Raw genomic sequence first — 27,154 nt, 5'->3', positions numbered from 1 at the left:
CACATATATACACACACACACATGCACACACATTTTGTTTATCCATTCATTCATCAAAGGACCTTTGGACTTTTTCCACCTTTTGGCTATTTTAAAAATGCTGCTATGAACATTAGTGTACAAATACCCGTTCAAGTCCCATTCGATTCTTTTGGGTATATACCTAGAAGTGGAATTCCTGGATTAAATGATAATTCTTAATTTTTGAGGATCCTCTCACATTGTCTTGTATAGCACTTGTACCATTTTACATTATCACCAGCAAAGTATAAAGTTTCCCATTTCTCCACCTCATTACTAACACTTGTTATCTGCTGTGTTTTGTTTTGTTTCTATAGTAACCATCCACATAGGTGTAAAGTGGTACTTACAGATTTTTGCATCTATGTTCATAAGAGACTTTGACATGTAGTTTTCTGTTTTATAAATGGATTTAAGCACTTTGGACAATAAGAAAACAAATGAGAAGTTAAGGATGTCCTGAGATTTCCTGGCTGCAGTGTTGGCTGTGTCTTGCAACAGAGAATCCTGGAGGAAATGCAGATTTTAAAGGTCAGGGAGCAAGGAGTTGTACAAAAAGAGTGATTTAATATTGGAAAAGTAGAGCTCACAAGGACTGTGGGCCATCGTGGTATAGATGTATAATTGGCAATTAAGAAAACATGACTAAAGCTTGAGAATTAAGGACTAGAAACATAGGTAGTGGTAACATCTACCATGTTGAGTACCTATTATGTATTTGAGAATTAACTAGTGTGGTAGCTTAAATCACAGAAATGTATAGCTCTTCCTAGAGAGAGAGTAAAATTGAGAAGAGGGCCAAGAACAGAACCGTGAGAACCAAAGTTTAAGGACTTGGCAGCAAAGAAACAGCCAATATAGACTGAAAGGTAGTAATGAAAAATATAAGTGACAGGAGGGAATAAGATCATGGAAATCAAAGTAGGAACATGATGTCAAAAAGAAGAGACTAATTATCCAATGTTTAAAATAATTCCAATTTTATTTTCCTCTTTTATCCTCAGCCAGTGAGCATGTGTATCAATCTAATTATGAGTTATCCATCTGTTTTATTCAGAGCAGAACTAGATTAATAGGGAGAAATGGATTAATAGCAGAACTAGATTTATTATAAGTTAATAAATATATAGTGACAGGGTATGAGCATCCTTTGTGCTAATATAAATATTTCAAATCTAACATCCTAAATTAAGCCAGTTTCTATTTCACTTGTGAAAAGTAAAAATTAAGATTTAAAAACCATCTCTAAATTTATTATCATCGTAACTAAAAAATATACCAGGACAAAACAAAACCCTTAACAGCCAATTAGGCATCTTAAAACATTTTAAAAATCAGAGTGCACCATATTTACTCACATATCCTCCTGTTTGTTATCAGACATTTCAGCAAACAGACATCTTTAGGCATCTTCATCTACTTTTATCAAACCTTCAAAGTGGATCCTGCTGCTGTTGACAATCACAGCAGCCTGTTGGGGGTAAAGTATGGGGGGAGAAAAATAATCATGTATTCCTCAAAATTCAGAAATAATGGAACACTTGAGTGGGTAAAATGTACATCTGTATGGTATCAATGAAGGCCAAAACAGTGATATTTTTGTATACACTCTAAAATGAAGAATATAAACTCATCACATATTCATTAACTATTAATCAACTACTCAAATATTTTGTATTACTTAAAACTATCAAATTCTAGATTTTTGTGGAATAGCTATTAAAGTGATGAATGCTTAAATATTATAATTACATTTAAATACATAGAATCTTTTGAAAATGCACTTAAGCACTTAATAAAGAATCTCATGAAGTCGAGTGTTACTGACCCAACATAATATTCTGAAGATAGGAGGAAAACAACATGACTTAAATCATGGGCGCTTAAATATTTTTCTCTCTCCACCCCCCAAACATCTCTGAATTCAACAAATACCTTCTAATTAGCATCTATTTGAATTGTATTAAGAGAAACAGATGTAGCAGATGGTCCTTGCTTGCAAGCAGTTCATTCTGTATAGGGGAAGCAGGACACATCAGTACATAGATGTATATCCATAGTAGAAGTAATGGGAGAGTGGGGTGTTGAAGATATTGAAGTCTTAAGAGATCATTCTAGATAGTAAAGTAAGATTTAACCAATGGAACTGAAGAGGAATGGGTGGTGGTGATGGAAAGAAAGGTGGAGAGCACAGCACGAACACTGCGTGAGAAGCAGCCAAGAGCGTCTCCAGAGAAATATGTGAGCAATGCATTTAAGAGGAGGTAGAATAGAGTTATGCAGTAAAATGCAAAGGTTAGAAAAGTGGGTTGGAGTCAGATTGAGGTGCTTGAGTATAGTATTAAGGATTTTTACTGTGTGTGTATGAAGGACTGATTGAAGAACATGGGGTGACATACCCAGAGCTGTCTGAAGGAAGATGACTGCTACTCTGTGGATTTCTGAGTGAGATGGGCCAGCGATTAAAAGGTTAAAGTAATAAAATTATACTTTAAGGCCTGAATAAAGCTTTCTCAACCTTGAAATATGAGAAATTAGTTAGGTCCAGGAAAAAATTCCCAATAAACTTTTTAAATCCTATTTTGCACACATGGCAACAATATAGTGGCCCCCCTCCAAGTATATGCTATTTAAGATTCCAGAGTTCAATCAGTTCATCTTATAAACAGAAATCAAAAGATGTGAAGAGACTTGATCATAGTTATACTACTTTGTCAGAAGCAGAACCCAAAATAGGATAAAGATCTTTAGAATCCATGTTGTCTTTCTTCCATATTATCTGGCATTTAATAATAATATGTACTTATTTGGTAATCATTTTAATAAGTCCTGGTTTAACTGGGGACAATTGAATATTTTTTACCCCCTCCCTTTTTTTTAACCACAAGTATTAAACATTTTTTCCCAAGGAGGTCCTGAGGCAATCTATTTTCATCAACAGAGAAGACCATACATAACTATTACAATTGTAAATAAATGACTGTGCATACAACTTCGAAAATGACAGAATAGCACATTTTTATTTTTACATTTAAAACCTCCCTGAATTTATGTCCTTTTTTCAGCAAAGTGGAAAAAAATTCAGACTAATCTTACAACAGTCATATTCTTAAAATAACAAAGACAAAATTAATTGATTTATGTTATATGTATCTGTAATCAACTTTTGTTGAGTGCCTAACAGCAAAGAAATGCTACTAATGAGAGTAGAGATTTTTATAAAAACAAGACATAGTCTTATCACTAGTCATTTATGATCAAATAGGATTTGGAGCTCTTGATAAAGACACATTATTCCTTGCTAAAAGCAAATTTAGGAAATGTAAACTCTTTATTTAGATATATATGCTAATTCACTTATGCATACAAAGAATAACTATATAATTAAAAATAAAAATGGATATATTTTTAATGAGAAAAAAACCATTTGAGAAGAGAAAAAATGTGGAGGTTAAGCAAAAGAAACTCAGACGTTAAGTGTTACCAATACTGAGCTGAAGATAAATACCACATATAATAGTAGAAGTATGTAAAGTGAGAGTGAAATGGTTAGGTCTTTCAGTATGGACACAAAATTCCTGAAATTTTTATTCCATTTTATTAAATGTTGATTATTTTGAAGAGGAACAAGATAATTTCACATTGGTAAAAATAAAGTCCCAAGATACATTAATAAATACGATTTCACTGGAAAAGTATGAATATGATGGGCTATATATGTTGAATATACAAGATTTGATCAGATTATGGGGGGTCTAATGGTCAAGCTAAAAGCATGGTAACTCCATTCTAAAATTTATGTTAAAGGTAATTCAAATTCATTTAACATGTAAAAGCAGGAAAATGTCATAAAGAAAAATCTGTACAATAGCTGTCAGTTATAATTAGAAGATGTGTATTTTTATCCTGGTTCTGCTACTAAGTAACGTATGAACATGAACAACTCTACTTTTCTGGACCTTAGTTTCCTAACATGTAAAATGAAAGCATTAAACCAGATAATCTCAAGGAGTCATTTCGGGTTAAAAAAAATCCAGTTATTCATGATGAATCCAGATACCAAGGAAGAGTCTCAGTACTTAAGTAATGTTTTCCCACCCCAAGTCCCTCAAAGAATAAGGCTAAGGAATTTTTTTACAGTCCAGTTGGCATATAGTTCTTTTGATTCAGTCTTTACTTAATTTTAAATATTATAAAACATAAAAAAATCAAAAGTTCCCCAAATGGTTCCAATGCAGAACACTTGGGAATTTAAGTACATAACCTTATTTTAAATACAGTTAACAACTCAATTCACACAGATCGACAAATGCAATGGAAAAGCACACCACCTAACGATTTTGAGATTAAATTCCACATTATGCAACTCTATGGAAAAACAATAAGCCACTGCAGATTAGTATATCACATTAAAATATAATTTAAAGTGTATTTCCCCTCTTAAATGGCAGTGATTATGCGTAAGTACAACCACAAAGCACTTGTAAACTTTTTTCTGATCAACATCATCCATGTCTGTGATAACAAATCGTTTGGTCAGTTCCATTGCCTTTCCTAGATAAGCTTTCTGAGCTTTCCTATTTTGACAGTTACAGACTCTACTCATAAACGTAGCCTTCCATCCAGAAATGCCTACTGTCAGAGGTTGGGGAGCAGGTGGTATATAGGTGAATCTGAAGAAATCTCTCACCCTTCTAGAATTAGAAAATGGATGTGATTTGGGGATTGGAAGTATAACTGTATACCATGGGCAGTTTATACTTATTATTTTTTAGGCAGGAAGCTTTGCCAAACTGAATAAGATTCAGGCTAGAAACAGCTTTAGTATGATTTCAGAGTTCTCTCTCTCTCTCAGTGTTAGGAAAGAAGATGAGAAAGAAAGGATGACTTCATCTCAGCTTTGCTTTTAAAATGCCACTAAAAACCTTATAACAGAAGTTGCTTTATAAAAAAGATCTATCCACCTGAACTTTAATTTGGCAAGTTACATTTTTAATATATTGACGATTCTTGAGAGCTAGCAATAAATCCAAGTTGTAACAGGATATATAATAAAGTAAATACTGTTTGTTTTCACCAAGATTCAAAGTCTGTAGCTGTCAGGAAGTCCTTAGAACGTGCAGTAGAATGCTAACCAATTAACATAACTCTAACTAACAGCACTGACAGAAAGCAGCTTTCCTTGAAATCCAAACATCATCTCAATTTAATTTTTTTTCATCCACCTGGGAATAAAAGATACATTAACTTCCTTCAACACTAGGAAAATTCAAAATGTTTATTCATAAATTTTCATTCACCTGTCTTTAATTTACAGTATGTGCACTTAAACAGAAAATTGAATTATCAAATTTCAACTGAAAATACTGACATAATAGATTAAGTATATTTCTTAGTCACTATTTTGCAATTATGTATGTATGTATGTATGCATGCATGCATGTATGCATGTAGTCTTCCCCATTCCTATTGTCTACTTCAGGTCTGAGATGCTGTCTCCCTTCAGTTACTTCTCCTCTAAGCAGGCTCTTCATCATAGAATAACATCTCAAAGGTCAGATCTCTCAAGGTAAGTGGTCAGGATTCCATTCTTCTTTAGAAAGTGCTCTGCTGGGTCTAATCAGGTGGCCATGTGTGATCCAACCAGATTACTTTTGAATATAGAGAGGAGTCAAAGAGAACTTGGGTTTCCAGAGAAAAATAAAGTGCTGCCCCCTATAAATCACAGTCTCTGTAGAGTAAGGTGTCTTCCTAAAGAGGTAGAAATAATAGGGGGGTGGTGTTGTAGATGCCCATATTTCAACGATACTGAACAATGTATCTTTAAGGGCTTAAAATGGACTGACTCCACTCATCTCTCTGATTTTTTCATAAGTAAGCCAGAACACCAGTGACCAAGGGGTCTGAAAGATTAATCAAAGAAGTTAGTGCATATTTCAAATAAATTATTAATATTCTACATATATGCATACACATCTTTGAATGACGAAGTCATTTTGAATACACCTAGGCTGAAAATAAACATTTTGGTATTTTGCCTTTGAAAGTACTTACTTTATAACTTATAAAGCATTTTTCATGTCTTATATTTCTCACAGATTTCTCCGAACAATTTACAGTAGAAAAGAAAGGTATTGATATCCCTTTTTTGATGAATGAGGACATTGAGGCTTAACAATCAAAAGCCTTTTATATGTTGTGGATCTAGACCGTGGGCTTCTGGCTTCCATCCCAGGGTTCTTTTTACTGAACATTACTGGCTAAAAGGCTCGAACTCAGCATGCCTGAATCCTAGGCTGGGCTCCTCTACATGTCGTTTGTATATAGACCATGAGAAGGAGGTACTTAAGAACTTCAAAGTGAAGATGAAAGGTTATCCTCTGGGAGTTAGGTCACAAAACCAACACCTGCTATATCACAAAATGGATATAAAAATTCATATCAAAGAGAGAAAAGAACTTCCAGCTCAAAAACACTTAACTAACTTGAATGAAGGTATAACTGTACCAAAGGGAATTATATATAAAGAGATGAGAGTTATTCATCAACAGAAGATTTAAATGCTAAACACACAGGGGGAAATCACAGAGTAAACACCATAAGCAACTATCAGAGAAACAGTGTCTTGAATCCAGTTCCTATCTGGTGTGGTTTATAGGTGATGGGTAATATTGACCAGAGAGAAACTCAATCAATCTATAGAAATAGGGTTAAGCAATTAGAATGTAAACCATATTTGGTTAGAGAGTTTATAAAATAATATGTGTATCATATACGTTTGGAAATATTAAGCATGTTATATTGGTAGACTGAGAGTTTACTAGTGGAGATCACATCTTGGTGACTTAAATCTATGAAGACTTGTACAAAATAAAGAATGTGAAGCTGTGATGATACCATATTCTTGTAACCACAAATGAAGTGAGCCAAGCATATGCCTATTGCTGTGGAGCTAGACACATAAGGGCTCTTGGTTTAATATTCTTAAGTATTAATTTTTCAAATAAGCTCTTCCTGTTATTTTTCTGTGTTCAGCAAGCAACCTTCTGATTAAACTTGGTTCCCCATATAGCTCAAATTTAGAAGAATTCTGTCCAGAGGACTTCAGCATTTGGATCACTTGCCAAGTGTGTTTCTCAGTGTGAATGAGGTGATACAGAGGTCTGCTTATCAATTTCAATGAGTTCAGCTGAAATGAATCTGTATTTGTAAGGCCAATTTACTTGGAAATGCTCATGAGTCAGGTTTCTAAAGTCAGGATCATGCACTATGGCAAATCAATAAGGCAATGATCTCTGGTTGTTACCCAGCCTTTCTCTGGTAATATCTCTCCATCACTACACACTCTTTTCTTTTAAAACTTCTATAGCTGTAGGGTCTTGAGAAACTCAGTATACTGCATTATTTAGGAATATGAATTTAGAGTTGAACAGATCTGTAGTTAATTCTTAGCTCTGCCATATACTAGATATATGAACTTAAGTTTCTTATACTTTAAGCCATGGTTTTCTCATCTGAAAAATAAGATAACACTCTGTTTTATGAGGTTTTTGTAAGATTATAAACAATAATTTACATGTGTAAAGAGCTTAGTCTCGTAGTTGTTACACATTAAATACTCATATTTTTTTGTAATCTATACTTCCTAGGTCTCATGTAAAAGAAAATGGGTCAATTAAGTGGTCTCAGTATTCTTTCGTCTTTGGATATTCTCCCTGCCCCTCACTCCTCCTGACCCTGATTTTGTTTTTCATCAATAGTTTCACCCATCCATATATAATAGTCACCCATACTAGAAACCTAAGTCACATTTCCTTCTTTTTCTCTCTCACATTCTATATCAGTTACTAAGTCCTGTGGAGTTAACCATCAATGTCCCTAGAATTTATCTTCTCTCCATATCTACAATCATCTCCTGGCTAGACCACTGTCAAAACCTCCTTTCTTGTATCTTAGCTTTCAATGTATCTTCTATATTGCTGCCAAGTAATCTTGTCCCCAAACAAATCTTAGCATATCGTTCCCATGTTTAAGCAGCTGTTTGCTAACCATAGGGTTACATGTGAACTATGAAACTTGGCTCACCGGGTCCTTCTCAAATAAGTCCTTAAGTATTTCTCTACAATTCTCTCCAGTGCCCCACTCTGAGGCCCTATTTATTCTCCAGCCATAATGAATTTTCTGTAGTTCTCCAAATATATCAGGGCCCTCACTGTTATGGGTCATATGGCCCTTCCTGATCTGGTCTCTGTCTCTCTCTGACCTCACCCTGTGCTGTTCTCGTCTATGTTTCTGTTTGGCCTGCCTGCTGGGCTTCCTTCGTTTCCTCGAATTCATTATGTTCTCTGTCCATTCCAACTATTCCTTCTACCAAGAATGTTCTTTTCTACCCTTTTTATGAGGCTAGTCATACTCATTCTTCAAATCTCAATTCAAAAGTCTGTTTTTCAAGAAGATTTTCTTAATTTCTCAGCCTAGACTGTACTCACTTGCTATGTATTTCCACATTACCATGCACATTACCCCTCCTAGTCATCACTTCGAGTTTCTTATTCAATGTGTGTCCTCACCTAGACTAGAAGCTTTAGCACCAAGACAGACACTGAGTACAACACTGCATGGTGTAGGTTCTCAACTAATATTATATTATATTGTATAAGGTATTCATTGTTTGAATTTCTAAACCCACAACTCATTCATTTTTAAAAAATATTTTTTAACTTACAAAATACTTGAGTACTTTGTTTTATTTTGCTTAAATATTTAATTCTACATCTTAGTTCACTTCAGTAAAAACATCCAAACCAAATAAAAATGACATAATGCTTTCTTACTAAGCAGAGCTTTGTGGTAATAAATATTAATGTGTAATGTGACATTTGCCATCAAAGTAACAAATTTTGTTTGAAACAGTAACATTTTCATAGGAATGGTCTCTAGTATATAACCTGTATACCTGTCCAAAATTATGATATTTTGGCTAAATGGACTACTAAAAGCCTCACATTGCATGCAGAAAATCTATCTATTGGCTTCATAATAACAGAATGTCACCTTATTCACTTTTGGATGTAAGTGAATTACTTTACCTTAATCTACCAAAGAAGGTGATAGAACTCTGAGGAGAGGTAAAAAGAAAACAGGAAGAAATATAAAAAAGAAAGACAGAAATGAGGTTTGGGAACAAGGCCATGCCAAAAACCGGAAGAGAAAAGGGAAAGTATTTACATATTAAAAGTAACTTCAGTACAAACAAAAACAGAAGAAGGAAAGACCTAACTTTACCATTCGCAGCCAAGATGGTAAAAAGCCTTTGTACAGACTCATGAACCCTTCTCCTTGAACAGCCTGAATCAAGCAGTCAGTTGATGATTTATACAAAAGTCCCCTAAAAAGGAAAGAAGACAATTTTGTTAAATTTCTTGTGTGTAAACAGATGTATAAATAAAATATTAATTAAAAAAATAGCCGAAAGAAACTTAGTATAAATTAAATATTTTCTGCTAGTTTAGGACAAATAATATTTGTGGTTCTATATACAGTAAGTTCTCAATGTCATCGATAGGTTCTGCAACTTTATGCAAAACGATGTATATAATGAAACCAATTGTACCATAGGCTAATTGATATAAACAAGAGTTAAGTTCCTATTTTATCTCATCAACATTATAAAGAAACAATGAACGAAATGACATTATATATCATCTCTTTTGAGTTTAAAGATATTTTCAAGGTTGACTCTTCTGATTTATCCCACCCTTGGTCTTATGCTCAGAATTCACTCTACCTGATTGCTTCCAGAGAGAACACGCTGTTTTATATCAAATCAAATTTTCCATATTATGTAAGTCATGAGCTTCTGAAGAAAATACTTTAAGTTCCCAGCAGAGTATGTTTTCAAAACTCTTTGAAAACAATAAAGTCACAATAAATATCTTGTGACTAAATAATGATTGTTAAATTAGCTTATTTCCCCAATGGCACAGTGCAGGTAATTGTATAAAAATAATTTCCTGGTTGAACACATAAACACATAAATACATTTCTATTAAGAATAAGTAGGGGAAACATCTTTAAAGAAAATGTTATTATAGACATTCAGACACACAGACACTGAAGACTTTCTATCTACCTTCCTTGCTTATCTCGTGGTTGATTCATTATTCGGCTTTTGATGACATCAGCTGGTGTTCCCAGAATAGAAGCTACCAGTCCAGAACATAAACTATAGATACAAATAAGTGAAATTGAAAGAGAATATGTAGCAGTTGCTCAATTTTAAGAAAAGGGAATTTAATATTTAAAAAGAATAGAACACAATATATTATTACTATAATATTCTTTATAATAATGCTCTTTTAGCTTAAAATTGGTGTTAAATTAATTCATTAAAGAGGTAGATAAAAAGAAAAACAAAAGAATATCAGTCAATAAATATACATTGAACACCTACTGGTGGCAGGTACTCTTCTAGAAGGAGAACAAGACAGATAAGATCCTGTCCTCAAGGCATTCACACTCTATTTGGGCAGAAGTAGAGGAGAAATGAGTAATTTCAGATGCCGATAAGTGGTATGAAAAAAATAAAATGGAGTAATGTGATAGGGAGTAACTTAGTGACAGGCAGTAATAGTCTTTTGGGGTGACAGCAGAACTGACACCTGGCAAGAAGGAAGCATCTATGTGAAGAACTGGAGAAAGAGTATTGCAAGCAGAAGAAAGAGCACAGTAAAAGCCTTGAATTCGGAATACTCTTGGTGTGTTTAAGACACAGAAAGCAACCAACATGGCTGCAGTATCCTGAAGAGTGAGAGTCTAGCCAGATGAAAGACTAAAATAGGCAGAGATCAGCCCATGAAGGCTATTTAAGGAGTTTGATTTTATTTTAGATATTCTCTCTTTTCCCATTATGCTCTAACAATACAACTAAGTGTAGTTCTCTATATACCATGCTAACACCTCTGTGCTTTTAATTTTCATTTGGAATGTCCTATGCCCCAGATAACTGAAAATTCCTGTTCTTCTTTCAATCTATGCTCAGGTACAGAGTCTGATGAGTTTTTGCTCATCCCCCTTTCTTTACCCAACAAGGCTAATCACTTTCTTGAAAAAAGCATCTTGTTCATTACACAAAAGAGACAAAATGGATGTGGTCAGCCTACTGCAGAGTAAATCGAGAGTGCGTAAAAGAATAACTGAAAGGTTTAAAAACCACTAGCAGTTCATTATGTAGGCATGAGAGAAGCAATATGGGAACGTGATCAAAATCCCATAAACAGAAAACTCATTAACTTCTTTAAACTTTTTCAGGAGAAAGGCATGTGATGAGAAAAGGGGTGGTCAACCTGAATCATGGAAAACAGAAGAAGGTCTAAGTGCCAGAAGCTGGGGCCATGAGAGGCTAAAGAAGAGCTTAAGTTTGGCTAATGGAAAGCTAGAAAGAAAAATTGCATAAAGCTTTTATGTTCTTCTGGCATATCAAATACCTCACAAAGATAACGACCACTGAATTCTGTGCCAAGGCTTTTGAAATCTCTAAAGGCTCTGTGGTAGGAAAGTTGAAGTTGCATTAGGAATCTTCATACTCTCTTACTCTAAATTGTCATATCAGAAAGTACCTAGACTCTACCTCTTTCAGGTCAGGATTTAAAATTCAAAGGAAAAATCACTCTAGAACTACTTGAATTCAAGAGAGGGAACCCATATAACCTATTTACATGTTCTAGCAAATGACCCAACTATGCATATAACTTTTCTTGGGTCTCTGTCCACATGACAGGCATTACCTGTACAGAAAGAATGTATTGTTTTGCCACATATATTCTAATAATACAAACTAATGCTCTTTTTACATTATTTCCTATTTGTTCAGCTTCTTTGAAACTCAAAGTTCAATATCACTGATTTTAACATACCTTCATATTTTCACATAAAAACATCTCAACTAACACAAAATTCACCTAAATTCTAAAGCTATTTATCAAAAAAAACACACAAAACTAATCAAAAGGTAAGGAACAGAAAAGATGCAGGGTAAAAAAACAGATACACAGCTTCTCCCTCTTTGCTTGATAGACTGGAAGGAAACAGTACATTCTGACTTGTTCATTTACTTCAGAGATGCTGGTTGCCAACTCAGCTATACCCACGTGGCAAGAGTGGAAACTATTTCTATCAGAGTGTAATATTAATAAACTCTTTTTAAAAGGTGGGTAGCCCTTATAATTGATTATTAGAGGATTTTTTTTTTTACCTGCGTATTAACCACATCAAGGACCCCCTTCGGCAACTGTGGACCCTACTTGTCACATAGAGACTTTAGGACACAGCTGCCAACGGCCTCATTCTCTTCTTATCAAATTATTTTGAGGCCATAGTATGATCTGGCTAGACTTTTTAAAAAAATAAATATTAGAGATTATTAGAGATTATTTATTTAAATCTTATTTAAATAATATTAATTTAAATAAATATTGAAAAAAGAGAGCAAATAATGTATTTAAAACGCCTCAAGTAAGATGGCATCTAGAGTCAAGGTGAGAAGACACAGCAGTAACAGGGACATCAATTTTGCCAAGCTACTTGTAATGGGTGTTGCCATTGCTGCTATTGACATTTATCATTCCTTGCTAGTAATACCCCAAAATAAGGCTCAGGACACAGCTAAAGAGGTAATGGACAGAGAGTAACTGGCAAATCTTTTGTTGTCTCCAGGAGACCTAATGGCTCTCTACAAGACTAGTTTAAAATATTCCATCAGCACTGTATCAGAATCAGCAATACTCTTCAGGATCAACTAAATAATCATGCTTATGTATAATCTTCATATAGTGTGGACTGACCTTTTGCAGTTTTACCTCTCAACAGTCTCAAGATTTAAAAAAGGGGATTATCCTGGTCTTCTTGTTCTATATAATTTTCCAACCATTAATTCAACTCCTCAACTTTTCTTTGCTTCCTTTATTAACACACCTTGCCACCTGCCTTCCAATCTCACTAAAATCCTGGCCATAGTTTTCTACTGTTCCTGCCTTACCCCAGGACTTCATTTTAGTCACACCATTTTTTAAAATTTACTAAAACATACATAGCATACAAGATACCATTTTCACCACGTTTAATTGCATAGTTCGGTGCTTACACCATTCCTATCATTCTTCTTCATATCAAACTCCCTTTTCTTCAGATGTTGACAGCTTGTATAAAGCGCTCTGTATAGCTGCAAACCCCTTCAAGCCTCCATGAGCATTCACTACATTCTGTGACACAGCATCCTGAACTTTAAGATCACATAGCACTCTGTACCTAATTAAGAGTTCATAGTTAGCAACTTCTGAGCTACCTCATAATACCACATATACCAACCTATTTAAAGACCTAATCCAGTGGGTGGAGCTCGAAAATGAACCAAATACCAATCATTTCATTTTCTCAAAAACTGAATTAGAGAAGAATAAGGGTAAGTTATTTCAGATTAGGACTGGAATATATACTGATGGAAATCTTAAGTCTTTCTAAAAAAGACATATCTGTGAAGTGGAGTAGTGTACATTACGCAGACTTACACCTGCTAAGAAATTCATGAATTGTAGGTTCAAAGTGTGGGATTGCAAAGACCATTTGGGTAGAAAGACAATGACAAACAGGTATCACTGTCGGAATTTCAAGCAGACTTGAATATAACCTGTTCCTAGAGTAGAGCATAACAATGGAACAGATAAGCATCTTGAAAGATAAGAAAGTTTCACCTGATGACTTGACAAGTAGTGACTGGGAAAGAATGTCTCACACGCAGAACAGCACACACAAGGACAGTGGCGGAAAGAAGGTAAGAGTGACTATAGATATAATAAATGTTTATTGGGATGGAGGTAAAAATGGAAGAAGGGCTAAGATCCTTAGTTTTCTCTATGAAAGAGAAGGCTAGACTATTGGATAGAAAAAGTACAGTGCAGACTGTGATCACCCCTCAGTGGGAATTTGGAATGGGAATAACAGTGAGCAAAGACATACAAAAGTATTGCCCTAGCAACGCTAAGATAATACTTATTTTTAAAAAGGAGGGATGACAGAAAACCACTCTAGGAATATTAAGTTAAGGTGAATCTGAATTCAGCATAATTACATCTATATCTATATATCTCCAAATATCACTGGTTTGACACTATTAATACACTTTTGGGGTAGTCTAAATAGCATAATGGGTTCTAGGGTGTGCAAACAAGATCGGAAGCTAAATAAAATCACTATAATGTTAAAGATACTAGACATCTATAAAACAATTCACTCTAATGGATATTTGAAATTGTGTTGTAAAGAGATTAAAGCACATACAATTCCTGCCTGAAATGCTCATCTTCCTATCTCTGTCAAGAGCCACAAACAGTCCTTCAAAACATATATCTAATTCTACCTTCTTTGTAGGCCCTTCCAAGTGGTTTGTCTTCTCCTTTCTCTGAACTCTACAATAACTAGTCACTTTTTTTCAGCATTTACTGTCCACTGTTTTTATAACTGTCTTTTTTTATGACTTGGTAAACTTTTGTACCAGTTACAAGGCCCTGCACAGTATCTTTTTAACATAAAAGATCCTCAAATATTTACTGAATTGAGTTGGAGAATCCACTATCAGAATGTGACCCTGGGAGGGTCTCACCAAGGTACAAATATTTGGGGAGGTTTAATCTGCAACATTCTACAACTTTGTCTCTATCTTCCTATTTTAATTTCAACGAACTTTAAGAAAATTGTTCTCTATTAATGTATCACCTTTCTCTAAGTGTGTTATCACTAGATTCCTAATCAAAAGAGATAAAAAGTTAGAATGTGTGCCAAATATGAAAGAAATGGTGATAGAGAGGGAAAAAAAATAGAGCCTAAAACTAAAACAATCACTTACCTAGATAAACTGTGAGTCATGATATTGTCCTCGAGTGGTGTATTCAATACCAAGTAGTGTTTCACTGTATCATAAGTGGTTAAATCTGGGATCAGAAAGAAAAAGAAGGCTTAAATGTTTATTTATTTGACAATGAATTTCTTTTGAATCTTAAAAGAAGGTGTGAGGTGGAGATGAGACCTGAGAAATAGTTTGGTCTCATTACTGTCGCAACTGAATTATTTGTGGAAATCCTTCACACATCACTGTAGAAAAAGAGTTAAAATGCTCTAGGGAAATTACTCAAATATGATGTGACAACATAAAAGACTACTGCCAATATATGTTATTAAAAATAATGAAAGGTTTTCATTTTCCCTAATGTGAGTACTTATAATGATTAAGATAATTAGGCTTCTCAGAAATCAATAAAGTTTCCATTACCTCCCATATTCACCAGCGCTGCTCTTTGTATATTGGGTACCCAGCCTGCCCAAAGCCCACGTATTCCTCCTTCAGCTAAGATTTTTGCAAATGCATGATGTACACCACGATATCTAAAGGAGATAATAATGAAATGTAAAAACTATGCATTCCTATGTACAGAATGCAATTGGGTAAGCTTCACCTATAGCTGTTATGATTTTGAGTAAAATAACATCTTAATTATTAGAAATAATTATCCAGAATTGTTAGAAATTATTAAGCAATCCACAAAAATCTAATTTCTAGATAAACAATAATCCTTCAGAAAAATGGCCAACATTTAATTAAATATTTTTTGTGGAAATCTTTATAAACTGTGTCATATTCTTCTCATATTTTTGAACAGATTAAAATTCTTCTTGATACTTTATAGCATCCGTGCACAAATTAATTATCGGAGGGAACAGTGGTTATCAGACCTCTGGGTTCATTTTACTTGGTGGGAGACCTAAAAATTTTGTCATTTCACTAAGTAACATTAAAAAAATTGATCCCCACATAATCTCATAAAAGAGATGATATTTTTAGATCAAAAAATAGGAAGGACAGCTTTATCATGAGAAATTTTAAAACTGAACACTTTTGCCTTTATGAAAATTTACTATCTTATCCTTATTTTGCTCATTTTTCTGTACACAGATTAAAATAGTGGTGCTGAACCATAAACCAAATTTGCAAACCTCTGATATAAAAGTCTGGATTTTATGTAGTTAGGAATACCTGGAGTCAAATGCTACTTCTACCACTTACTAGTTGTGTAGCTTTTACTCAGGTATTACCCTGTTTGCTCAAAGAGATCATATGACATATTTATTGGTCATGAATAATTGCTATTGTGCTACATGGGAAGTTATGCCTATTAATGATGGTCAATGCAGCTAAAATTTATCATGCACTTATTGAACACCAGACTTCTTTAACATAGATAAGAGGTATTTTATTGCTGAAAACTCTATGATGTGTATATTATTATTCCAAATTACATTCCAATTACATCTGAGGAAACTGAGCCTTAAAGAGGCTAAGGAATTTGATAAGAGTTACAGAGCTAAAATATGTTAAAGACGATTTGAATCCCAGGTTGTCTGATCCCAAAGTTCATGTTCTTTACAATGACAGTCAATGATTTTTATTACAGCAAACCAAAAATTTCTGACATTAGAGACAGAGTGAGGGAAAATACTGAGGCAATAAGTTAAAAATTCAGATATCCCAGAATCCTCATAGCTCTCTGTATCCAACGAAGGCAACAATACATCTCTGCTACTTAGTAATTACACATTGTTACAAAATGACAAAATAGGCCCTAGGATTCTGTTGAATACTTGGTTAATTCGGAATGGTTCCCTTTTCTCCTCTGTGATGTGTGCTCTTTCCCTGTTTGAAAGGCTTAAGGGAAGCCTGGACTGCTGCAGCCCAAACCTCATTTTCTGAGTCAGGTAGAAGAGTAGCAGGGTGAAGAGCAGTGGTCAGCGGTGAACTCCCAAAAGAAGCCCCAAATCCTCCTTCATCTCTGGCTCAGCCGCAGACATGCAGTCTTCAGAGGAACAGACCCCTACAAACTCAGCACAAAGCACCCTGTACTTTTCCTCCTGGGAGGAGTCTATGTGTCTTCACAATTGTACCCCTTTCCTGCTGTAACTGGCTAAGTCGTATTCTTAAAAGTTGTTGCTCATGAAGCCCTTTGAAAGAAGGCAGACTTTGATGATATATGCCAATACAGAGGAGTTTTTAATATCACAGAGGCATAATTTTAAAACTTACTTAAACGTGGGAAAACAGGAGAAGCAGGAATAGAGAGGGAAGTGAGAACAATTTGCAAGATGAACCTTGCTATTTCCCTTCTCCTGGATAGAAAAGGAAAGAAACCAAGCTTTTGGGTACCTTATGAGCCTGGCAGTCTATCTTGCAAACCTTTTGAGATGGCCTCTTCTAAAGACAAAGAAACAGAGACTAGAAATGTTTAGTGACTTCCACAACACCAAGGCCCAATGACAAAATTGAAATTCACACCAAGGAAAATTACAATGATCAAATTCTTTATATCAAGCAGTCTTGGCTGGGAAAAGGAGCACATAATCTGATAAAAAAAAAAAAAACATGCATACCATATCACAGAGAAAAGGTTCATCTTAGCTCTCCTCTTAATGAATACAACTTTCAAATTAAAAGAGTTAGAATTAATGTCTTCACCAAATGCTGAATTATAAAAATGCATACATCCATTAAGTAAATGTTCAAAATATGACGGTGACATAGGGGAAAGGAAAGGTATCAGTTGACTGGAGAACTTACCGCAATGGTTTTCCTTCGAGTTTCCGTTTTCCTTCCATTTGCATCTGGACCTTCACTAGGTCAGTTGGGTTGGCTAAAAATTGGCCAACCACACCAGCCATCATCCCTCCAATCACTGATTTCCTAATTAGAAAAGCAGATACATTTTTAAAGGCTATTACTAATGTCACAAATTTTGCAGTTAATAAGAACAAGCTGGTACAGCCCATGCATGAGATTTAAGACAAAGTGAGGAAGAGACCCAAACAAATCACAGAAGATGGCTCATTTGTTTAGAGATGGAAAGGTTAAAGGACTCCAAGGAGTTGAAATTCAAATCTGAAATTTCAGAGGCCTTACATGGCCTGAAAGTCAAAGGAATGGCAGTTACTTCAGAGATATAAACATCTGAACTAATAATTTAATTGCAGTTCAATTCTGACCACAGAATAAAAGCAGCATAGATGTAATCAGTCTAGCAGACAAAGACTGGTAAGTCGAATTTTACAAATTACTATATTGGGCAGGGAGTGAGGGGTAAAAACTTTTCTCTTTTTGAAGAAACTCTTTCCCTAGATTCTTCTTTCTCCTCACCTTCCAGAACCAACAGTGATCAAGGCTAGGCTATAATACTTAAACAGGCTTTGAATCTCTCCTCTTCTTTCCATTTCAGCTGTTCTTGTTTCAGGCCAGGCCCCAGTTATCTTTTATCTAGATTACTTAGTCTCGGAGGGAAAGGGCATTTTTTCCCCCTTTTATTCCAAAACAATATTTGAAAAGGTTCAAATGGGGTTAGAGTAAAAAAAGGTCCCTAACCCCCTTTCCCCTCCTCTTCCTCTAAGGCAACCACAATTACTAGTTTCTTAGGCCTTTCTAGAGATAACAAGGATGCATTTAATGAATGCTTATTATGTCAGGCAGTTTTCTAAGCATTTTTAAAAACCTCATCTAATTCTCATATCAACCCTATGACATTATTACTACTGTATTTTTACTGTATTTCCTCTTTATAGATGAGGAAATAGGCATACGGCGGTTAAACAAAAGCTCCAATCAGACAACTGAGTGGTACAACCCAGATGTAATTCCAGGCTACCTGAGTATAGAGCCCACAGTCTTATCACTAAGTTACAACTGACAGTCTGTGCACACAAACATACATGTATTACTTTTTAAAAGCATACATGTAGAATGCCAGGTTGCATACTATCCTGCACTTTGCTTTTTTTCCTAAGAGTATATCTTGAAAGCTATCTCATATCAGTTCATAGAGAGCTGCCTCATTAGAAAAAAAAAAAGTTTAAAAGCATTCAACTTTATGGCCCAGAGTAACTTTTCACTGAGAAATGTGAACATTTACATGACACTGATAGGTCCTATCAAACTGTCTTCCACAGAACTTGTATTAATCTACACTCACGACCTGAGAGAATGTTGTTTCTCCTCACAGTAATGAGCACAAAGAATTCTCTTTGCGAATCACATAACCACTATCTCCTCTGTAATTGCTACATAATTCTAATTCTTTAGGCATCTGTCTCTATTACAGTGAGATCAATGGTGACAGGGATATGTCTTTCATTACTCCAGCCTCCATATTAAGTATAAGACTGGCATATCATAATCTTTCAATAAATACCTACTAACAGAATTGTTCTGACCGGGTCAAAAGATATCATGAGATTGTTTTTTAAAATGAAGCAGCTCTCTATGAACTGATAGATACCATGAGAGTTGACTTCATAGTAAAGTATTTTCTTTGAACTACTCATTCCTTTCCTTTCTGGAGGGAATTACAAATGCAATCTATTCCATCATTAACTCTGGGAAAACAATTTGTATAGCTTAGTACATTACTATTTTTCAAAAACAAGGCCAAGAGATTTTGCCTGGAAGGTGAAATTTTGCTTATTGCCCTTATCGTTGTAACTTGGATTTTTTTAACCCAGAAAATATATTATAGATATCTTTATATGTTAGTCATATAAAACTTTCCTTATTCTATCAAAGCTATGTTTCTCTGTATATGTTGTAATTTATCTAACTACTTTCAAATTAGTTAAATTTTAAAAAATTTGTTATCAACACTGCTATAGCCAATATCTGTGTATATGTATAGCTTTATGCCCAGGTAAAAGTATTTCTGAATTATAATCATAAAGAAAGAGTCAAAGAATTACAAATTTAAAAATTTAAAAATTTTAAGTCAACAGCCATGCCACCCTGAACACACCCGATCTCGTCTGATCTCGGAAGCTAAGCGGGGTTAGGCCTGGTTAGTACTTGGCTAGAAGACCACTTATGCATACCAGATGCTGTAGGCAAAAAAAATAAAAAAATAAAAAAATAAAAATTAACAGGTACTTTATGCTTCAAAGGGCTATAGTAACTTACATTCCCATTAACAGTTTAATAGTTAAAAGTTTTAATTAATTTCCATGATTACTTGTGAGTTTGAAGATTTACATGTTTAATGAACACTTGTATTTCTTCTTTTATGAACTCCCTATTTTTCCTTTGTGTTCTTTATATATTTTTAGATTTACAGTTCTATGTAGCTCTAACAAAGATTTATATTATTTATATAACCTTTGTTTCTGATATAAATGTTGTAAGTGATATATACTTTGTATTCATCATCGCATCTAATCCTACAAAAACAGATACCTGATGGTAGGTATTACTTCTACATCTGAGAAAACTGAAGATATAAAAGGTGAAGTGCTTTACCTAGGTTACATAGTAGTAAATCAGGAATTTGACTCGAGCTCATCTCCATATGGCTCTAAAGCCCAGGATTTCTCAGTATAAAAAGGAATAAAGAATTCTATAAGAATTCTCCTAATATTAAAATATTAATAACATATATAGACAATTTTTATATACATATGTACTTGTGTGTTTGCATATATGTTCAATAAATGCTCGATCATTTGAATTTATATTGTAAATATTATTTTAAGCCTTTAACATGAGGCAATTTTGGTATAAATGCACAATTTATACAAATCTAATGGATAAACATTAAAGCCTTAAGGAAAATAGCATATATTTTCAAAACAAAACTTACCAAAGGGGATAATGCTTATCTTCACTTTTGCCAAACACAACTTCACGAAGATGTTCATATGTGACCATTCGACCTCCAGAATACACTGTGTCAAACAGATTAAAAAGGTAAACTCAGCTATGTTTAATAAAACGAGAGAGCATTCTGACCTGGCCTAGCCGATCTCTCTAGCTGTGTCTTTCTCTCCTATACCCTATGCTTCTGACACATGTACTTCTTGAAGTTTCTCTGCATGTGGTGTGCTTTTTTCAGCCATAGGCCTTCTCACATGCTGTCTGATCTTTCTTGAATGGATTCTCCCTTCTCTGCTTTGCTAACTCCTCCTAGTCTTTCAAGACTCAATTAAGAGAACTACTTTTCCAGGAAGTGCTGTCTTTTCCTTTGCACAAGAACTACTCAGGCATACATCTAACATGGCATTTATCATATTAATTAGAGATTAACTTGACTTTCTTTCCATCAGACCATGAGCTTTTCAAGGTAAGTTTTCATTACTCCATATGCCCTAGAAGAGAGCTTCATAGCAGGCATTTCCATTTAATAAACATATATAACTTCACTGAATAATTTATTATAGTATGGTAATTTTTCAGTCAAATGTCAAACATATGAAGTTAATCTTAATGGTAAAATTAGATATGGTGGTCAACAAAACACAAAAAGAAGTGAAATTCACAAATAGAAAACGTTTTAAAAAGGTGAGAAATAAAAATTATTAAAATAACTACATGATATTCATATAGAGAGGTTTTCTTTATTTTTAAGAAGTTTGATGAAGTATTTTAATATATCCAAAAACACTGAGTACTAAAACAATACTTCTAGACAGTTCTTGATGAATACACTCTAACGTCCTCATCTAAAGAACCGAAGTTTTAAAAATAAGACAGTAAATATTAGTACTTAAAAGTTTTCTGACCAAGAATTCCTTCATATTTGTGGAAACACTATGAATGTAAAGGAGAAAAATGCCACACCTGTCCTACCTTTTGAAGCCAAGTTTATGTTCTCCTACGCAGAGGGCTGAAAACTTAGCAACTCCTATCTTTGTGAGTGCCACTTGGGATGCAGAGCAAAAAAGTATTCTCATTTGCTGTAGTGTAGTTACAACTATTTTTCTTTAAGAGTAACCAAAGGCCTACAAAACTAGTTAGGTATCCTGGGGAACTGAAACAAAAAAATCACCTGCTTTGCATTTACTTTATCGCCAAAGTTGCATTAGACAGTCATCCTTGTTCTCTTTCAGAGTATCCTACTCTCTAACGGATGGGACAGAGTTGCATTAGACAGTCATCCTTGTTCTCTTTCAGAGTATCCTACTCTCTAACGGATGGGACAGAGACTGGATTTGGCATTGTATTTTAATTTTCAAAAAAAATAAAAAATTTAAATTTTATATTTTTGAAGTGGAGAAAAATATCAGGTTTTTTTTCTTTCTTAAACTTAAAATTAGAAAAAATTTCAAACACACAAAAAAGTAGAGAAAATAATATAACTGCCTCTATATCTATACTTGATATTTATCAATTGCTAACATTTTTGCCATATTTGCTTCATTGCTTTTGCTTAATATTTTAAAGTACATTACAGACATCAAGAAAGTTCATTCCTAAATACTTCTGTATGCATTTCTAAAAATTTAAGGCAATAATTCCTTAATTACAATTGGTAGTTAGTTTTCTTCTTCTTAAGAGACTATATATTCATCTATCATTTTAGTAGAAAAAACTAACTGCTTTTTGGATACAGCTAAACAGAAAAGCAGAGGAGACAAACTCAGAACTCATAACAAACTTACCAGCCAGAATCAAGATAAATACCTACGTGTCTGTAAATGGCGGGTGTCACTCCTTGCCAAAGCTTTAGAAAGCCTTCCTCTTGGACAATCCCTAGGGCTGTGCGCACCATGCCCCTATAGGGAGCAGATTCTCTTGCACTGCCTCCCAATCGTGCAAGGGCAGCTTCTCCTTGCATTTGGAGTCGAGTTTTTGTGAGATCCAGGGGAAAAGTTGCTAACAACAACAACAAAGAAACAAAACGAGGGGGAAACCCACAATATTCAGAGAAACAAAAATTCTAAAATTCTAAAATCATAAGACTAATATTTTAGTCACCACAAGATTAGTGGTTCTCAAATTTTAGAATGCATCAGACTCAGCTAGGGATATTATCAAGAGCTGCTAATTTCCTAGCCCCATGGCCGATGGATTCTTAGTAGGTTGATGGGGGTTGGGGGAGTCAGAAATCAGTTGATACTTATGTACTCCCAAATTCATTAATCACTGTCCCAGAGTACCCCCAGATCACCAGGGGAAAAAAAGTGACAACTTTAGGGTTCCTTTTATTCAGAAATTTCAGTCTAAAATCTACTTTTGTCCATAATTTTTGCTTTCTTTCTAATGGGAATAATTTCAGGTATCCATATTCTGTGGTGTCCTCTTAACTGCAACCATGATTAAGATCCAATGTGACTTTTAGAATACTGTGCTATTTATACTAGGTAGGTTATTAATAAATGCTGGATGGAGCTGAATTCTATAGTTTCATGGGTGATGTTCACATGCAGATGAATTGTTGACCGGATGTTTGAGATATAGAAGATGCAATATAGAGTTTATAATGTCATCATTTATATACAAGGTGGCATGCTCAATTTTTTTCAATTAAGGCATATATTGTTTTTCCTGCACTGATAAGTTTTATGCATGGCCTCTTTACAAGTATCAACTGTACTAGAAAATTTTTTTCTACTGTTTACATTTTAGAGATAGACCTTTTACTTTGAAACAGGACCACATTAGGAAGATCTAGTTCCTAACAATACACACAATGTCCCGAATAATTGAAATAACCAGGTTCAGATAAGTTCATGAACATTACTGACATTACATAAGTCTTTTCAATGACTACCAACTCATACAAAACAATAGCTACCCTTTTTCCAAGGGAAAACAGTGACTGGAAGAGAATAGTAAATCTTACCACAGGTCTTTGTAAATGTAAATATCTTGCTGATAGTTTTTCCCTAAAACAGAAGTAGTTTACATACAGAGAATTCAAGCAATGATTTATTGAAATATGAAACCTGAAGTCATAAGATATAGAAGTCTCTATATTAGCACAGGTTATACTTCTCAAAATAATTTTGATTTTCTTGCTAGTTACTTAAATAATGCTTCAGGTTCTGATCCTAACTTGTTTTGCACTCAAAATCATCTCATATTCTGATTTCCCCACTTCCCATCCCAACCCCAAACAATTCTCTACAAATTTTTAACAGAAGATATTTTCCTTTACAAAAGCCATTGGTCACAGGGGGAAACATCAAGGTTTAAAAAACAAAACTGGAAATATACCTAATCATTCAGCAATCTGCTTTTTTTTTTTTAAAGTTGGTCAATTGTATTTCAGTAAAAACAATGAAAAAAAAAATTCTCAGATTTGTGAGGAGAGAGAGAAAAAAAATCAGAGGGCCCAAAGGGCAAGAATGGAGGAGCACAAAGGGCTGGCTCTGCTTGAAATACAAAATAAATTCATTTTAGAACAGGACAAACATTTATAAATAACACATCAGAGCTGTTGCTGTTTGTTTTAAGTGGACAAGAAAATGAAAGAGTAATCTTAAAATGCACAGTGAAGGCTTCCCAAGGAACACATTGGCACTCTACTCACAAAACCCTTGGAAGAAACACTACCTGCTCATGCAAGGTCATTATCATCCTCTTACGTTTTGTCTGACTTGGTCATGGAGATGTAACTGCCCATCTCTATACTCTTAAGATACTTAATAATACCTTCATTATAATAAGCACCAATATAAATGTGTCTCTGCAATCTCCCAGCCTGTAAGAAGGTCAGGGCTGGGTCTTTAAACTATATCTCCAGTAATCATAATAATGTCACAATTAATGGTTGCCCTGCCTTGGAGTTAGCATTTATATATTACTGACTGCTCATAATCCTGCAAGGCAAACACAGTATAGATGAATTAAGCTCAAAGAGGTCAGCTGGAAGATGGTGAGTAGATAGATGTTCAATAAACGATGGGTCCCACAAGTTGGGTCCACAATTTGGACCCTAAAGACAATGATATAGTGAGGCTCTGTAAGAATATACATCACAGAGATTATTTCAATAAGGATGAAACGTAGACTGAGTTTTTAAAAACAGCATCCTCACTAAAGAAAAAATCGCTCCCATTGAGGAATGGCAGCTCATTAAGCTTCTAAAAGTACACGTTCAGGCACAATGGCACACCTCTGACGAAGAAATTGGGAGGCAAAGACCTTAGTGACCTCCAATCCCTCCTCCTCACGAACCTGGCCTTGCCGGGTCGCTCCCACATCCGCCGGACACGTGTGGAAAAGAGGGCGCAACCTCGCGTGCGCACAGAGCGGGGAACCTAGCCATCTCCGAGTCCCTTCCGCACGACCACTCCCCGCCCCCGCAACCACCACCCGGCGCGGCGCCTCAGCCACTCGCCGGAGAGGCCCAGGGGTGGGCGCTCGGGTACCTAGCTCTGCCACGGTAGCCGCGCAACCGGACAGTAGGAACTTGCTCGCTCGGGGCCATCTCTGGGCGAGCGGCAAAAGCCTCTCTTCATCCTCTGGGACCGACATTCAGCAGCAGGACAGGACGACAATGCAACCCTTCTGGCCGGCGCCCCGCGCCGCGGCTGGCCTGCCACCCTGCCAGGGCGGCCCCTCTTCAACTGACGAATGGCGCGGCGGACACCATGTCCCTCCCTCGGCTCGGCCAGGCGGGCCTGCGAACCCTCAGCCTTCCTAGTAGCCTCACGCTTGAGAGGGCCAGCGGACTGAGAGCTGAAAAACAACGCGAACCCACGAGAATTCTGGGAAATGTAGTCCTTCGTGCTACGCGCCTCTCAGGTCGCATTCTCTGATTGGCTGCGAGCAAGGTGCCCGCAGAGCCACCGCCCTCAGCCGCTATGGCAACAGCGCGAGCCCTTTCCCAGGCTTCCCCCCGCCCACTCGCCCACTGCCTCCAGCTCCTGCATTCTGTTCCGGTTGGCCAAGACTTGAAAGAGATTTAGCGGTGGGAGGGAGCGATGTTGCAAAAGTCACCTAAAAATTGGGGCGGGAAAAGGAGACTGCAATTAGAAGGCCGAGGAAGCTACGAAAGTTGCCGCAGAAAGATTGAGAGGTCCGGTGATTGCTCCCTATTCCAGTGGGAAGGAACAAGTGCTACGGCAGCAGGACTTTCCTTCTCTGATTCTCCAAGACGCTGGACAAAAACATGGAACTAATTTTCCCAACCGTGATTATAATCCTAGGTTGCATTGCTTTTTTGTTATTACTTCAGTGGAAGAACTTGCGTGGACCCCCGTGCATAAGGGGCTGGATTCCTTGGATTGGAGCTGGATTTGAATTTGGGAAAGCCCCTCTAGAATTTATAGAGAAGGCAAGGATCAAGGTATGTGGTCTTAGCTTTTGGGGTTTCCGAAGAAGGTAATGTTTCCCTTATTTTCTTTCATCGGATCTCGAGTGTAATGTTAGAACACAGGGAACATACCTGCTGCCTCAATTAAACGATCTTGTCCTTTATAAATTTCTCAACTAACAGCCAACAACTATGTCTTATGCAAGGTTTTTCAAAAGAGATAGATTTTTATCAGTTATGAAATATAAAGCAGCTTGCAACTAACTGACTTTTTGGAAGCAAAGATTATAAATGCTAACTACCTCATCATGGTTAAAAAATCCTGTGTATGCATATTAACTAAACGCTTGCAATAATTGGGAAAGAAATATAATGCAATTAATTTCAATTTATGAAGACCTGTAAGAAATTCTTATCCAAATCGTTGTTAACACGAGGTAGTTCTAAAAATTGTTTGCAAACTTGGTCTTAACAAATTTAGCTGGCGCTGTAATTTCAGCTAGTGTTATTTAATGGTGATGAAATCCATTTTCACTGCACTCTAAGATTAGTAGTCATAGTAGACGTTTTTGTCCTTAAAATATTTTTTAAATATAGTATATCTTGCAAAAATAGTATATAAGATACTGCCACATTTTTTCCTTTATTTCAACCAATGCTTCAATGAACATTCTTGTGTGTATGTGGATGTACTGTGTGGTTGTGCTTTTTCCACTTATCTGATTGTTTCCCCAGAGTAAATTCTGAAAAGTGGAAGTGTCCAAAGAACATGAACATTTAAGTTGTTTATATTATTGTGCTACCCTTGCACAAGGACGTAACAATAAACACTTTTTCTTTGAATGTAGCAGATTGCCTAGCTCCTCATATCCTGGCCCACACTGGGAACTGTAATTCTTGCCTGTCTGATAGATGCAAAATAGTATCTTTAAAGGAAATTCTCCTTTGTCTTCCAGTCTTCCTTAGGCATACAATTTTGTTAATTTTTAGGGAACATTTTTACAAATTTGTCCAAGAAGGTCAAG

At 35.5% G+C, this 27,154-nt stretch overlaps 2 protein-coding genes and 1 pseudogene across 7 annotated transcripts in view; 2 read left to right on the top strand and 1 right to left on the bottom strand.

Moving 5' to 3' along the window:
- Positions 1-20: 20 nt before the first annotated feature.
- On the bottom strand, positions 21-25,524 carry SLC25A27 (solute carrier family 25 member 27). Of its 5 annotated transcripts, none has more exons than XM_016158936.2 (10): positions 25,049-25,524; positions 23,712-23,754; positions 22,550-22,741; positions 20,730-20,814; positions 17,681-17,803; positions 15,344-15,456; positions 14,921-15,005; positions 10,154-10,246; positions 9,307-9,409; positions 21-1,492 (listed from the first exon to the last, which is right to left on the bottom strand). In XM_016158936.2, exons 1-10 carry the CDS (start codon positions 25,346-25,348, stop codon positions 1,424-1,426), a joined length of 1,206 nt encoding a protein of 401 aa, XP_016014422.1. In that variant the 5' UTR covers positions 25,349-25,524; the 3' UTR covers positions 21-1,423. The 5 variants fall into 5 exon arrangements, with proteins under 5 accessions (XP_016014422.1, XP_016014425.1, XP_016014421.1 ...); XM_016158939.2 differs by lacking the exon at positions 21-1,492 and adding an exon at positions 3,019-5,924 and having other exon boundaries at positions 25,243-25,353; XM_016158935.2 differs by lacking the exon at positions 21-1,492 and adding an exon at positions 3,019-5,924 and having other exon boundaries at positions 25,049-25,348.
- Positions 19,865-19,983, top strand: LOC118604196 (annotated as a pseudogene).
- A 35-nt stretch (positions 25,525-25,559) lies between the features above and the next one.
- LOC107517800 (24-hydroxycholesterol 7-alpha-hydroxylase) overlaps positions 25,560-27,154 on the top strand; it is a 67,784-nt gene continuing 66,189 nt past the window's right edge. For both annotated transcript variants that reach the window (XM_016158934.2, XM_016158933.2), the window contains exon 1: positions 25,560-26,162. In XM_016158934.2, the coding sequence (XP_016014420.2) occupies positions 25,986-26,162 (177 nt within the window). In that variant the 5' untranslated portion in view covers positions 25,560-25,985. The remainder of the gene's footprint in view (positions 26,163-27,154) is intronic.

The sequence above is a fragment of the Rousettus aegyptiacus genome, unplaced genomic scaffold, assembly GCF_014176215.1.
Source record: "Rousettus aegyptiacus isolate mRouAeg1 unplaced genomic scaffold, mRouAeg1.p scaffold_m13_p_1, whole genome shotgun sequence".
In the NCBI taxonomy this organism is placed as follows: Eukaryota; Metazoa; Chordata; class Mammalia; order Chiroptera; family Pteropodidae; genus Rousettus; species Rousettus aegyptiacus.
The sequence above is the reverse complement of the archived record's forward strand: the minus strand, read 5'-3'. Positions and strand labels throughout refer to the sequence as shown.